This window comes from Microcaecilia unicolor, chromosome 1, assembly GCF_901765095.1.
Source record: "Microcaecilia unicolor chromosome 1, aMicUni1.1, whole genome shotgun sequence".
NCBI classification, from domain to species: domain Eukaryota; kingdom Metazoa; phylum Chordata; class Amphibia; order Gymnophiona; family Siphonopidae; genus Microcaecilia; species Microcaecilia unicolor.
The window spans coordinates 684,122,805-684,138,264 of NC_044031.1; the positions used below are offsets into that span (position 1 = coordinate 684,122,805).

Genomic DNA, 15,460 nt, shown 5'->3' on the forward strand with positions numbered 1-15,460 from the left:
CCTTGACCCATGACCAACACATGAAGTTTGACACCATGTGACTTTTGACCACAGACACACAGCCCACCTTAACTCTGACTTGATGCATGAACTTCAACCTCAATATCAATCTTTTACCGCTGACCTTTGACTCCATAAACCTTGATTTCTGATGTTTGGTCATCGACCCTACCTTGACTTTAATATATGACCCTTGACCTTTAAACCCTGTCCATCGACCTATATCCCTAACCTTTGTCCTCTAACCTCTGGCCTCTAACACTAAATCTCAACAAACAGCATGTCAAAAGAGAACAGAAACAGATCTAAACAAGAATTTGAATCATCCTGGTTGTAAATGCACATTTGTTTAGTATCAATTAATATAGTAAACGAATACATTTATAAATCTGTGTTAAAATTACTCATAAAAGTCATTGAAAACAAATTAAAAACTGTAACATTTAAACTAAGGGCCCTGTTTACAAAGGCTCACTAAAAATTAGCACTCACTGTGTAGATGCCCGTAATATTCCTATGGGCATCTAAATGGTTAGCGCGTGCTAAGTTTTAGTGCACGCTAAAAATGCTAGCACACCTTTTATAAACTAAATCATCTCAAAAAAGAACATACATTAGCATATACAAGAATTTGATTCATTCTTGTTGCCAATTGAAATGTTTTACTGTAAATTTGTCAATACGATTTTTAAAATATTCAAAACTTGTATATATTCTTAAGGGTCATAAAAATTGCTAACTATATAAAATTTTAAAAAATAGATGTTGAGGTTATGTAAGGATTGGTGAATACATATGTAAACATACGATAAAATGCAATAAAAAAAGTAAAAAAAAATTTTTTTAAATAGAAATAGACAACAGGAGGAAATCAAAAGCTAAAGGTGGCAGTTTAAGAGTGTTTTGTGATATTTTATATTGCAAATGAGGGTTTACTAGATTCCAGTGATTGTGTGTGTATGTATATATGTATAAAAAATAATGTGTCCAGTCCTTGTTAAAAGCATCCTTTCTATCTCGTAATTCATATGTTTGCTCCATAATCATTATTTACAAAACTTTTTGTTGCCACTGAAAAAGAGTAGAGGGTATCTATCTTTTCCAAAATTTAGCAATGACACATCTAGCTGCTAGTAATAACACTGTTCACTAATTTTCTATATTTTTGTGGTATGTGACAAAAGGGATCTTCACCTAGACGCATACAGTGGGGGAAATAAGTATTTGATCCCTTGCTGATTTTGTAAGTTTGCCCACTGACAAAGACATGAGCAGCCCATAATTGAAGGGTAGGTTATTGGTAACAGTGAGAGATAGCACATCACAAATTAAATCCGGAAAATCACATTGTGGAAAGTATATGAATTTATTTGCATTCTGCAGAGGGAAATAAGTATTTGATCCCCCACCAACCAGTAAGAGATCTGGCCCTACAGACCAGGTAGATGCTCCAAATCAACTCGTTACCTGCATGACAGACAGCTGTCGGCAATGGTCACCTGTATGAAAGACACCTGTCCACAGACTCAGTGAATCAGTCAGACTCTAACCTCTACAAAATGGCCAAGAGCAAGGAGCTGTCTAAGGATGTCAGGGACAAGATCATACACCTGCACAAGGCTGGAATGGGCTACAAAACCATCAGTAAGACGCTGGGCGAGAAGGAGACAACTGTTGGTGCCATAGTAAGAAATGGAAGAAGTACAAAATGACTGTCAATCGACAAAGATCTGGGGCTCCACGCAAAATCTCACCTCGTGGGGTATCCTTGATCATGAGGAAGGTTAGAAATCAGCCTACAACTACAAGGGGGGAACTTGTCAATGATCTCAAGGCAGCTGGGACCACTGTCACCACGAAAACCATTGGTAACACATTACGACATAACGGATTGCAATCCTGCAGTGCCCGCAAGGTCCCCTGCTCCGAAGGCACATGTGACGCCCGTCTGAAGTTTGCCAGTGAACACCTGGATGATGCCGAGAGTGATTGGGAGAAAGGTGCTGTGGTCAGATGAGACAAAAATTGAGCTCTTTGGCATGAACTCAACTCGCCGTGTTTGGAGGAAGAGAAATGCTGCCTATGACCCCAAAGAACACCGTCCCCACTGTCAAGCATGGAGGTGGAAATGTTATGTTTTGGGGGTGTTTCTCTGCTAAGGGCACAGGACTACTTCACAGCATCAATGGGAGAATGGATGGGGCCATGTACCGTACAATTCTGAGTGACAACCTCCTTCCCTCCGCCAGGGCCCTTAAAATGGGTCGTGGCGGGTCTTCCAGCACGACAATGACCCAAAACATACAGCCAAGGCAACAAAGGAGTGGCTCAGGAAGAAGCACATTAGGGTCATGGAGTGGCCTAGCAGTCACCAGACCTTAATCCCATTGAAAACTTATGGAGGGAGCTGAAGCTGCGAGTTGCCAAGCGACAGCCCAGAACTCTTAATGATTTAGAGATGATCTGCAAAGAGGAGTGGCCAAAATTCCTCCTGACATGTGTGCAAACCTCATCATCAACTACAGAAGACGTCTGACCGCTGTGCTTGCCAACAAGGGTTTTGCCACCAAGTATTAGGTCTTGTTTGCCAGAGGGATCAAATACTTATTTCCCTCTGCAGAATGCAAATAAATTCATATACTTTCCACAATGTGATTTTCCGGATTTAATTTGTGATGTGCTATCTCTCACTGTTACCAATAACCTACCCTTCAATTATGGGCTGCTCATGTCTTTGTCAGTGGGCAAACTTACAAAATCAGCAAGGGATCAAATACTTATTTCCCCCACTGTATCTAAGACAAAAGTGGGATAGAAATTTTTAAAATTTGTGATTAAAAATAATTGAACTTGTTTCCAAAACTTCAGTATAAAGGGACCAAACCACCACGTATAAAAAAAAAAAAAAAGGTACCTTCTTGATTATATCGTCACTAGTGTAAGTTTGAAACTTTGGGTCCCATAAAGATACTTGTTTTGGAGTTACATATGCCCTCATTAAGGGATCCTATGACTAAAGCGCAGCAGGCCCACTGTGCAGTGATCCAGTAGTGCCTGCCCACAACCGTGCTCCATTTTTCTGCATTTCAAAAATAAGCCCCACTGCCTCGTTAATGCCTCCTAAATAGGTTGGCAGTAAGGTTCCCCCGGAAATGGCCGCACAGCAAGTACTTAACTTACCGCACACAATTTCCTTTCTTTTTAAATGCCTTTTTACCGCTGCGGGTTTAAAAGGGGCCCCCGGCGCACAGCAAACCATGCACCGACGCCACCTCAGGGGTCCTTTTACCAGCAGCTTGGTAAAAGGACCTCCTAAGAGTCTAATTTGAGTATTTAAAAGCTCAGCTGAGCTGGTGCATTTAAATATTTTAGTCCATAAGGAGGCATATTTTCAAAGCACTTTGGGAGGCTAAGTTCCATAGGTTTCTATGGAACTTTGGGAGGCTACTTGCTTTGAAATGAGCTTGAAGGTAATCCAAATTGTTGTTCTTAGCCCAGCTTTTTCAATGGTGCTTGAAACCGGCCTAGCCTGCTTTAAAAGTAATCGCTGCAAGAAGAGGGTGCTGCATCGGGTTTGGGGGGGGGGGGGGAGAGATGCCCGAGCGAGCCCAGGGAAGGAGGATGCCAAGAGGATGCACAACTAACCCAAATTTTGGAAGTCAGGTTGTAAGTAGCTACTTATTAACAACCAGCTCCAAAATTCTTGAAAAAAACTAACAAACGGCTCTCACGAGCCAGCGCCAGCACACCATGCTGCAGGTTCTCCTGGTGTCAGCTAATGTGCTGTGATTGGCTGAGAGAGACCTGGAAGGGGGGGGGCATAATTCGAAAGGGACATCCAAATAGTTTTGATTTGGGCGTCCTTGCACATCCCGATCCCCGATTCTCTCCGGCGTGGTCATTTCGGGCACGTAAGAAAAACACGTCCAAGAGAGGACGCCCATCACAAAATCTGAAGGGAAAAACGTCCAAGTGCTCGTCAGGGACGTCCTTTTTTATTTTTGAGTGAAGGACGTCCAAGTGTTAAGCACTTGAAAGGATGTCCCTGACAAGCACTTGGACGTTTTTTTTCTTCCGATTTTGTTTTGCGATGGGCGTCCTGCTCTGCATGGGTCCCACTCACAGCAGCCCCAACGAGAGGTGCAGACCTCCTGTTAGGTTTTCCATGGTGCATGGGGTCGGAAACGGTAGTGCATCACATTCACATTATAATAGTAATTAGATCATTTGCATTCCATTTTCGTTAGCTGCTACCATGACAGGAAAATGGCTCGGAGAACCCTTTTGTGCATGTCCCGGTTTACTACTTGCACGCTAAACTGGCTAGAACCAGTTTAAAAACCATGTTGCTGGCTCGTTAAGTTTAGTGCATCTGGCCCTGAGAGGCTGAAGGGGGGAAGGATGAGGGGGGCATGAGAGAGTGACTGGCTGCAGGTTGAAGGGGGGGACATGATAGGGTAACTGGCTAGAGTGGGGAGCATGAGAGGGTGACTGGCTGGAGGCTGGAAGGGGGGCATGAAAGAGAGAGATTGATGGGACCCAGGCCATCATGATATGTGAAACTGAGGCAGTTGCCTCTTTATTTCACCTATCAAGGCAGTGCTGTCACACAGAGCTGATGGCATGCTTTGGGAAGGGAGACTGCTGGCTCTGCTAGTAACTTGCAAAGGCACCTTGAGCAACTGATTTACTAAAGTTTCTTTGCCCAGGGGCAAAAGAACCTTAGTAAATCAGTTTCTGAAAAAACTGCTCATCTGACAGGGGATCCCCCTCCTCCCAAGAAAAAAATAAAATTTACTGCAAACAATATTGGAGGGAAGGAGAAGCGAGAGAGGTTTCATCTGCTAGCTCCCAAGTTTTGGGGCTGGCTCCTAGATTTAATGAAAATTTGTCAAGACCTGCCTTATATCAGTGTTTCCGTTCTGCAGGGGTTCTAACTCCTCACATTGAATGGGGCTATATTTTGGGGACTTTGTCTTTATAGCCCCTGGTCCAAACTGGGCCCATTTTCAAGCCTGATCTGTCCTTTAATTGGGTTCTCCCAGGCCATGTTGGTCTTGCCTGTGAATTTTTCAGTTATGTTAACCCCCAGACCTTTTCTTTCACCATTGTTTTGGGGTTTTTTCAAATTGAAAACCGATGAAAAATTACAATATATAACAATAAAAGTATATCAAAAGAGAACATAAACAAATATAGACCAAGATCATTTGAGCCTTTTGTGTGCAGTCTGTGTGATAGCGGTAGAAAATTCACTCTGATTAGGCACTGCACACATCCGACGGTACCCTTTAAATTCACCAACATTATTGTTCTTTTACATTCCAGCTCATTGACAGAGTTATCATCGGAGCAAAACAGGTACGTCAAAACCTTTTCTTCACATATTCATTTTGGGCTTTGTTCAGCTCTGTCTTCAGAAATAGGGTTGGCAGAGAACCCAGTTGGTGGGAGGGTGGCCAGGGACCTGATGGAGAAGGAAAGTGTGCTTTTTATTAACAAACTCAGAGCAGCTAACAACATCAATAAATATATTGATTACATAAAAAATTAGCAGGCCAACAAAAATTCCTACGTGGTCTGGATGAGCCAGCGAGAGAGACTCTGGTTGGGCTGGCAGAAAGGGAATCAGTGGGCAGGGCCAGAGTTAGGGGATAGCAAACAAGGCAATTGCCCTGGGCCCCCTGTATTATGGGGTCCCCCAAACCTGCCTCAAGCTGAAGAAGGCATAGGCTGAAAACCCAGCTTTGGGGTCACCCCTCCCAGTTTTTGTCCTGGGCCCCTGAATGTCCTGACACTAGTGTTGTCAGCGGAGTCCCTACCCAAATCACAGATGATGACTGACCGATTTCATACCATTTCAACTTGGCCAGATCCAGCTTCCTCAGCCATGGAATGTCAGGAGATTTGAGGGTTCTGGTCATAGTACTTGGAAAAAAAAAAAAACAACAGTTTACCTCACATGCTGGAGAGTAGCGCCACCTAGTGAACTGTTGCTAATTTGTAGACACCCAAAAAACAATTATAAAGCTGTCTCCTCCTCATGGGGGTTTTGAAAAATTCCAGAGTAGCTGATACTTTTGCAGGCTAATTTTGCATGCACGCTTTGGCTTAAAAAGAGTGACATGGAATGAGATGGTTCTCTTTGCTGAGAGTTTACAGAAAGGGAGAAATACCTGGTACAAGTCAGGTCAGTTTCATCCCATGGCTGTGTTTGCATTTTGCTAGAGCTTTGGATGCATTGAAATGAGAGCTGAAAAATCAGTGGCAGAATGCCAAGGTCTAGAACACAATTCTTATGGACAACCATGTGTGACCATCTCTGGGTAAAGGGGACAAAGTAGCAGATCCAAAATGTTGAGAATGGCCAATTTTTCATGTCATGGGTCCATAAGCAGTCTGCAAAATTACGTTTGAATGTCTGTGACTTCTTTATTTTTAAAACATAAACATGTGTTTTGGACTGTCGTATTCCACATTGTTTGCTCTAAAAGAATTCATTGAAACCTGATTTTTTTGATTCTGGTGACTTTGGTTACCTTTTCCCAGAGAGATTCGCACATGTTTACTGGCAAGGGAGATGGTTACCTTCCAACCACCTCATTACTCCTCCTCCTCTGCCTCCGCCTCCTTAGACGTCAGTGATAACATCCCTTTTACATACCAGCATAAATGTTAAAGGACACACACACCTCAATGTTTAGGACCAAATTCTATATATTGCGCCTGAAAAATTGGTGCCGATTAAAGACACGCTTAGCCTGATTCTATAAAGAGTGTACACAACTTAATTGAACAACAAGCTAATCAGCGCTCATAATTGTAAGATACCAATTATCAGCACTAATTGGCAATAATTAGGATTTAGGCACATATCCGATTCTGTAATGGATTGTGCCTAAATCCTGTCGCACATAACAATTTGGGGGTGTTCCCAGATTTTATGCGTGATGATACAGAATCATGCCTAACAACGCCTAACTTAGGCACCAGTATTTAGGCCCTGCTTATAATAGGCCTAATTGCAGCTGCCTACAGTTAGGAGCACTTTAGTGCTAAGCATGAATCTGTAGAGGAAGATAACTCTTCAAGCAAGCTTACCCGAACGTCCCGAATTAACCTTATTAGCCCACCTATATGACTCCAGTTCTGATGACCATCATATCTTGTCCTTGTCTCCCAATTCTCCTTCATGCTTAGCCCCTAGTCTTTTCTTCACCATCTTCCCTACACCATACTCCTCCCATTCCTTCTCCTTTTGCTTATCTTATCTTTTTGCACCTTTCCATGTTCATTCACTTATTCTTAAGTCCCTCTCTATAACTATGTTTATTACAACTAGGTTACTACAGTTAGTATATTCTCTTTACATGACTTTGTAATTATATTACTTTGTAAGCCGCATTGAACCTGCCCTCTGTGGGAAAGCGCGGAATACAAATGATTAAATAAATAATAGAATCGCACTAAGCGCTATCAGCGCCAATTTTTAGGCACTACTATAGAATTTACCCCTTAGTGTCATGACAGGTTCAAGGCTGATATAGTGCCAGCCCTCAGCTGAAGAATCTGGTAAATTTAATGAGAAATAAATGTTTGTTCCATTCCATTCATTGATTTGATATAGCAATTGAGGCAAAGTAAGGGCAGAGATACAAACAAAAACCTTAAGTTGAAAAGTGCATATTTACAGGTAAGATAAGGTGATTCCGGTGGTGTACCTAGCTTGCTTGCTGCCCAAAGCAGTTCACACCCCCACCAGGTGTGTCGCCCTCTTCCCCCCGAGGCACATCACACCTCCGTGCACGGAACAGTCACGTAGCTGGAACAAGAAGTAACATCAGAGGGGGTGGGGAACCGGCGGAGCTGACAGCTGCATGGCTGCTCCACATACCCCCTTGCTGTCTGCACCTTGGGTGGATCGCCCCACCCTTGGCACTCTATTAGATGATTCATTTCCCCCTTCACTTCAATTGCAGACTCAGGTTTTTCTGGGGAGAAAAATCTGGGGAGGTCCATTATGTGGGGTCAGCACTGTAAAAAGAATTCACACTTAATACAGAGGAAATGTCCTGTTCAATGCTGACAGTTGCTGATTGTGTGTTTTATTCTTTCCCCCCAGCTTTCTACTTTGCCACAGACCAGTGGTTGGCTTCCACAAAGACCCCTACGTTCTCCCTTCAAGTTCAGGTAAGGACTCGCTATGCTGGGAGCCAAAGCTGAATGCCTATTGGTGCAACTCTTAACGTGCTGATGCTGCATTTTCTTTCAAGAAATATTATTGAAATTTCTAAGTTGTATAAAAGTAATAATAACAACATAAAAGGCAATTCCATTCATCAACAAAATACTGTATGGCAGCTAAGCTGGGAGCAACCTAACATAATAACCATAGAAGATAACATTATGGTACAACTGAGTACTATAATATAGAGCCAAAGCCAAACAATACAATTAAGCATGACGACAGAAACTATAAATTTAAAAAAAATGTTCAGATACTCATTTCAGAGTTAGGAAACAGGTTATGGAAGGGCATTTCTTGCACATTTAATCAGTAGTATATATGAGAGTTTTTAGCATTTTATGGGAGGCACTGCTTTACATTGCTGTCTGTATGTAGCCTCTTAGCCCCTGTAATTCCCCTAACCCCAGTGATCTCTAAAACAGGCTTGCAGTGGTGAGTGCCAGACAGTTTCCCCTACTGTCTCAGCTGTAGATGTTAAACAGGTGAAGTGCAATTTTAGCCAAGCATTAGAAAAGACAGAGTTGTAAAGGGCATCAGGTACAGAGGAAGGAATAAAAATGGAAACTCCTTCTGTGTTCAATCTGGATTCTATTTTAGCCATGTTTTGTACTCCGCCCACATTCCACGTAGATTTCATAGTGGATAACAGTCAACAGAAAACCTCAACATCTGAGGAATGTATAATTAGCAACAGAATCCTAGTTAAGTCATATTAGATCTTTTCAGAGACTTTCTAAAACAGATAAGATGAAATGTGTCTTAGCTCATGGGGTAAAGTATACCAGATTCTTGCATTTTGAAACGGAAACAAGTGATTAGAAATGGACTTTAATGGAACATTTCTAAAATGAGGGATATCCTATATGCAAAGTTCACAAAAAAATAAAAATTGTCTCTCTAAGGAGTTCAGCGACTTCCTCAGAATTTTGACCATGAAGTGACTTATAAACTAAACAGGCCAATTTACATAAGAACATAAGAGTAGCCATATTGGGCCAGATCAATGGTCTGTCTAGCCCATATCCTGTTTTCCAAACAGTGGCCAAGCCAGGTCACAAGTACCTGGCAGAAACCCAATCGTGACAACACTCCATACTAGCACAACTGACAGAAACAGGTATCAATGGAACAGTACTTGCTTGGTTTAGATCCTACCTATCAGACAGGCAACAATCCATAATGTTTGGCAGCAACTCATCACCACCATGGACACTGACCTGCGGGGTACCAGAAGGATCAATGCTGTCACATATTCTGTTCAATATCTACCTCAAACGGAGGAAGTGACGTCATCAGACCGCATGGACGCTTGAGAGTGAAGCTCCCGCGATCCCACGGAGAAAACGAGCGATAAACCGGAGTCCACAGGGGCTGGAAAGTCAAAAAACAGCTAGGGGAGTACCCAAAAAGCAGAGCAATAGCACCATATGACGCAGCTCGAAAATCGGCGGACCTCTCGCGATTTGCTTTCTCTCCGGTGGTGCGGTAGCGGCTAAAAACAAAATGGCGGAGGTTCGGAAACCGAGAGACTCGGTAAATGGAGAAAAATCCAAACTTTCAGAGCAACCGGTGGAACAGCCGAAAGATAAGATATCTGATGAGGGAGAGTCTCCAAATATACAAACCTGGCTGCAAGATATTAGCGCGGACCTGAAAGCCCTACGGGCCGAAGTGGCGACGCTGGGAACTGACTTACGAGGAGAGATACGGGAGTTGGGCTCGCGTCTTGAGGATACAGAGTCCCAGGTAGAAGTCCATAGCGAAACGCTGGGAGCACTGGATCACCAGATTTCGGAGATGCAGGGTGAGCAACAACAACTACTGGACAAACTTGAGGACTTAGAAAATAGGGGCCGCCGCAGCAATCTGAGCTTTCGCGGTATCCCGGAAACCCCTACTTATCAAAATTGTGAACAAGTAATCCAAAAAGTAGTTTGTGAATTGTTATTGGCAAGCGGAGAAGTTATGGAACCGGAATCGGTGCATTTAGACCGAGTGCACAGGGCGCTAGGTACTGGGCGCAATAACACACCTAAGGACATTATTGCTTGTTTTTCCAACTACAAGTTAAAGGAAAAGGTGTTGAATACGGCGCGCCAGACTCAGGAATTTAAGTGGGACTCATATGCCGTTGAAATATATCAAGACTTGGCAGCAGCTACTCTCAGACACAGAGGAGAACTAAAGCCCTTCACCAGACACCTGAGAGACCTTAAAATACAATACAGATGGAAACATCCGTTTGCACTAGTCTTTTACAAAGATGGGAAACAACACCAAATAAGATCAATTTCTGAGGCCCGAGTGATTTGCCCAGAGGCTGTGGAGCCAGAAGCCCGGACAGAGGCAGACCCGAACAGAAAGATCAACCAACGCTCTCTCCCACCAAAATGGCAGAGAGTAGGAAAAGGCCATAAAAGCTACAACGGTCAACGATCTACTACACAGATTACATGAACTAACTAAAATTCAGGTGGTGAGACTGTTACTTTTATCACAAATAGTGTTAATGTTGGTTTCAGATACTGCACATGTTAAGCAACTCTCCAGCCTTGGACGCAAGGTAGTTTGAGATATGTGTTACTTAAGGGATACGTGGGAAGCAGAAACGCGGTTCCTTCCTCACACTTAAACACTTACTGGTATATTCAGGGGTGTTCTGTAAGAAATTGGGGTTGATGTGGGAGGGGGGAGGGGAGTATATGTGGGAGAAGGGGATGGGAGGGAAGGGAATTGGTATGAAGCAAGATGACCATAAGCAGAGGGATGATGTCCAGTGTGTAGGCAGGGGCTTAAAATGGCACCTAAAATATTAAGTACTAATGGGAGACATTAAGTGTATGCTACTCAATGTACGAGGGCTAAATGTGCCTAGGAAGCGGCAATTGCTGTTTAGAGAGATGCAGAGGCTCAAAATAGATATAGGTCTGGTACAGGAGACTCATCTTAAAGCCCGATATGAATATCTGTGCAAACATAAGCAATATCCTTCTATATTCTTTGCTTCTAGTATTGACAACACGAAAAGTAAAGGAGTGCTGATAGCATTCCACGGGTCTAAACCCTGGGAGGTCAAGAAGGTGGTTAAGGATAAAGGGGGGAGGTATTTGTTAATTGTTTTTGCACTGGCAGGCAGAGTATATACTTTGATAAATGTATATGGTCCCAACACAAACCAAGGAGATTTCTTTGCAGAGCTAGATAAGGTACTCACGAGAAATATCGAAGGGTCCCTACTGATAGGAGGGGATTTTAATCTCACCCTTAATCCAACATTAGACAATACCTCTACTGACACTAACTATGCCAGACAAGATAGGCGGAAATTCCATGACTTTATAACACGCTGGCAATTAATAGACTACTGGAGACGCGAGAACCCTACACAGCGTGCTTACACTCACTTTTCAGCAGTACACCACTCCTCCTCCAGAATTGATATGTGGCTAGGTGATACCTCAATGTTGAATATGGTGGGGGACCATCTTATTCACCCATGCACTTGGTCGGATCATTCCACAGTGCTTTTACAGCTTAAGGGACAGGGACATGTCAGACGGCAACATAATTGGCGCTTAGATGACGCCTTGCTGACTGACCCCAATATTGTTAACCAATTGGAGCAACACATTAAAGATTATATTTTTTTCAACGACAACGGGGAGGTGTCCCCCACTACTGTCTGGGAAGGTTTTAAAGCAGTGGTGCGAGGTCACCTGATAGCCCTGCGGTCTCAGGCATGGAAGACACGCTGTGCCAAGGAGACCGAGCTACGCCAGCAGTTAGTACAGACGGAGACGCTTATGCAACAGGAGACTGTTCAGAACCCCTCGAGCATTAGGCTGCGGGTGACAGACCTCCGCAACCAATTGCACGAATTAGAATTAGCAGATGTGGCAGAAAAACTACTAAGAGCGCGTCAATCGCACTTTGAATTTGGCAATAAGCCTAGCAGGCTTTTGGCCCACAAACTAAAACAACAGGTTAGCAGGAACCTGATAGGGGGTATACGAGACGCGGGGGGAACTGTGCATTCTGACCCTGAATTTCTTGAAGTGGCGTTCAGGGAATATTACATGGAGCTATATAGATCAGAATCTGAAGGTGGGATGGAAGAGGTTACAAATTTTCTGGCAGGCATTGAGCTACCTAGGCTCCCTGAGGTCCTAGACAACACCCTAGGGGCCCCTATTATGTTAGAAGAGGTGGAGCAGACGATTAAAGGTTTATCCCCTAATAAGGCCCCGGGTCCTGACGGATATACGAACAAATTCTATAAAATGTTTGGGAAATTAATAGCCCCCCTTTTAGTCAAGGTTTTCAATTCGATAGATGAGACTACGGGTCTGCCACCGACATGGAATTTGGCGACGATCACGGTCCTGCCTAAACCGGGCAAGGATCCTCAGCTATGCAGCTCATACAGGCCTATTTCACTATTAGGAGTAGACTATAAGATATTTTCAAAAATTATGGCCACTAGACTGCAGAAATATCTCCCACTGCTCATACATGAAGACCAGGCAGGGTTTGTGCAAAATCGCCAGACCTTTGATAATATAAGGCGTACTTTGCAAGTGTTACAAGGGGCACAAATAACTAAAACCCCGCTATGTATATTATCCCTAGACGCAGAAAAAGCTTTCGATCGGGTCAGTTGGCCATTTCTCTTTGCGATTCTGGAGAAGGCTGGTATAGGAGGGCGATTTGCAGAGTGGCTGCAAATAATATATAAGACCCCAACAGCAGCGGTACGGATAAACGGGACTTTAACTCGCCCCTTTTCCCTTTATAGAGGTACTAGACAAGGATGTGCGCTATCCCCCTTGCTGTTTGCTCTGGTGATGGAGCCGCTGGCAGCCAGGATTAGAGCAAACTTGAACATACAGGGCCTAAAGGGAGGGGGGATTGAAACCAAAATACTCCTGTTTGCAGATGACATCCTATTAATCCTTAAGGATCCCCTGACAGCTTTTCCAATTATTGGGGAAGAATTCTTAGCCTATGGGGCAGTATCAGGATTTAAAATTAACTTCAATAAATCAGAGGCACTCGATATACATTTACCCAGTGCGCAGTTAGAGTTGCTGAAGGCACAGTTCCCATATAAATGGGCTCGTAAATACATTAGATACCTAGGGGTTAATATACCTCGTCAATTAGAAGATATTTTTGACACCAATTTTCCTCATAAAATGCGAGAGATCTTTCAGGAACTGGAGAGGTGGGAGGGCTTGACCCTGTCATGGGCGGGCAGGGTTAATGCCATTAAGATGATAGTTCTCCCAAAGCTGTTATACTTGTTTATGGCCCTACCTATTGCCATACCAGATACCTTTTTCAGGGGTTTACAGGGTAGAGTGTTCTCGTTTATCTGGAGGAGGAGGCCACCACGGGTTAGACGAGAGGTGATGTACCAATTTAGAGACAGAGGAGGGATGGGGGTTCCTTCCTTCTATACATACTATATAGCTGCACACCTGCGAATTTTGGCTATCTGGCTGAGGGATGCAGGAAAAATTTGGACATGTATAGAACAGAGCTGGCTGGAACCCTATCCGCTCAGAGCAGTACCATGGTTGCCAAAGCACACACTCAGAGAGCTTACCAAAAGGAGTCCCCCAATTCTCCAGTGGCCATTACAAACTTGGTGTAAGATACAGGAGCAATTTTTCCCAGAGCGGAAATACTTTAAACACTCATTTCTTAGATTTGCCCCCCAGTTTGGACCAGGAGTAGTGGATTTGGCATATAGAGACTGGGAGGACATGGGTCTTTGCGAATTGGGGCAGATGTGTGAGGAAGGTCAGGTTCCTTCCTTCCAAGACCTATGTCAGGAGCATGAGCTTTCCCCTCTGCAAGCTTTTCAGTATTACCAGGCACGAGACTTTATACGTCGCAGAGCCTTGGAGGAGCTTAATCTAACAGAAACACAACTGGAGAAGGGATTGATGGGTGGTGGAGGAAGGGGGGGTATTTCCAGAATATACAAGCGTTGTTGGCCCGCACCCACCCGGTAGAATTCTACACACAAAGATGGGAGCGAGCAATGGAGAACACATATGAGCCACTTACATGGGTTAGAGCGTTTAGGTCCCTGCTTAGAGTGTCAATATCCAGTGCAATGGTAGAAAACGGACACAAGATATTATATAGTTGGTATTATACGCCCAGCCGCTTGTTCAAGATATACCACTCGGGATCAGCTCTTTGTTGGCGGGACTGTGGTGAGGTAGGGGATATGCAGCACATATGGTGGTCTTGCGTACATGCCCGCCGATACTGGGAAAAAATTGTGGACTTTGTGCATTTGGTAACTGCTACAAAATACCAGCTGAAAATAGACTATTGTCTCCTACATTTTCGCCCGCCAGAGGCCAAAAAACATATCCACCAATTTGCTACGCAGGTGTTTGTCGCTGGCAAGCTGGTGCTGGCGGCATCATGGAAGCGACCTCGGCTACCAGAATTACCGGCCGTGTTGGAAAAACTGAAACACATCCAACTGATGTCGAAGCTCACTGCACTACGCAATGGACACATAATACAACATCAGAGAATATGGGACTTATATAATACCTGGTCATCTGCTAACGCAAGCCAATAAAGACACACAATACTTAGCTCAAGAGGGGAAGGGGGAGGGGAGGGTGGGAGAGTCAGGGGACCTGGGACATGGTTAATACTTATTGTTAATAATTATAGCAGTTAAGCTTTCAGAAGAGTTATTCAGTTACAAGTACCTGTTGATGACATTTGTTTGATGGTATTGACTCTGTATGGCAATGAAAAATGACTAAATAAAAATAAAGCTGAAAAAAAAAAATATCTACCTCAAACCACTAGCTGAGCTGATTCGGTCAATGAACACTCAGTTCTACATCTATGCGGATGATGTGCAGCTACTCATACCCACTGAACCTGACTTACCTACAGCCTTGAATAAACTGATTACCAGTCTAATATCAATTCAAGAATGGGCTAAACACAGCAAACTTTGCCTGAACCCAAGTAAAATCGAGCTTCTGTGGGTCCCTAACACAAGTGGATACATACCTGACATCAAAATCCCTTTTGGGAAGTATGAACTCCCCCTCAAATCACAAGTCAGAAACCTTGGAATACAGTTAGATTCAACATTTACACTGATTCACCACATCCAAGCAACCTTCAAGAGCTGCTTTTACTATTTGCGACAGCTACGCTGCCTCT

The 15,460-nt window shown here is 43.6% G+C and overlaps 1 protein-coding gene across 3 annotated transcripts in view; it reads left to right on the top strand.

Moving 5' to 3' along the window:
* Positions 1–15,460, top strand: part of SNX22 (sorting nexin 22) — a 110,710-nt gene that overhangs the window by 86,279 nt on the left and 8,971 nt on the right. For all 3 annotated transcript variants that reach the window (XM_030188032.1, XM_030188040.1, XM_030188048.1), the window contains exons 5-6: positions 5,329–5,361; positions 8,123–8,190. In XM_030188032.1, the coding sequence (XP_030043892.1) occupies positions 5,329–5,361; positions 8,123–8,190 (101 nt within the window). The remainder of the gene's footprint in view (positions 1–5,328; positions 5,362–8,122; positions 8,191–15,460) is intronic.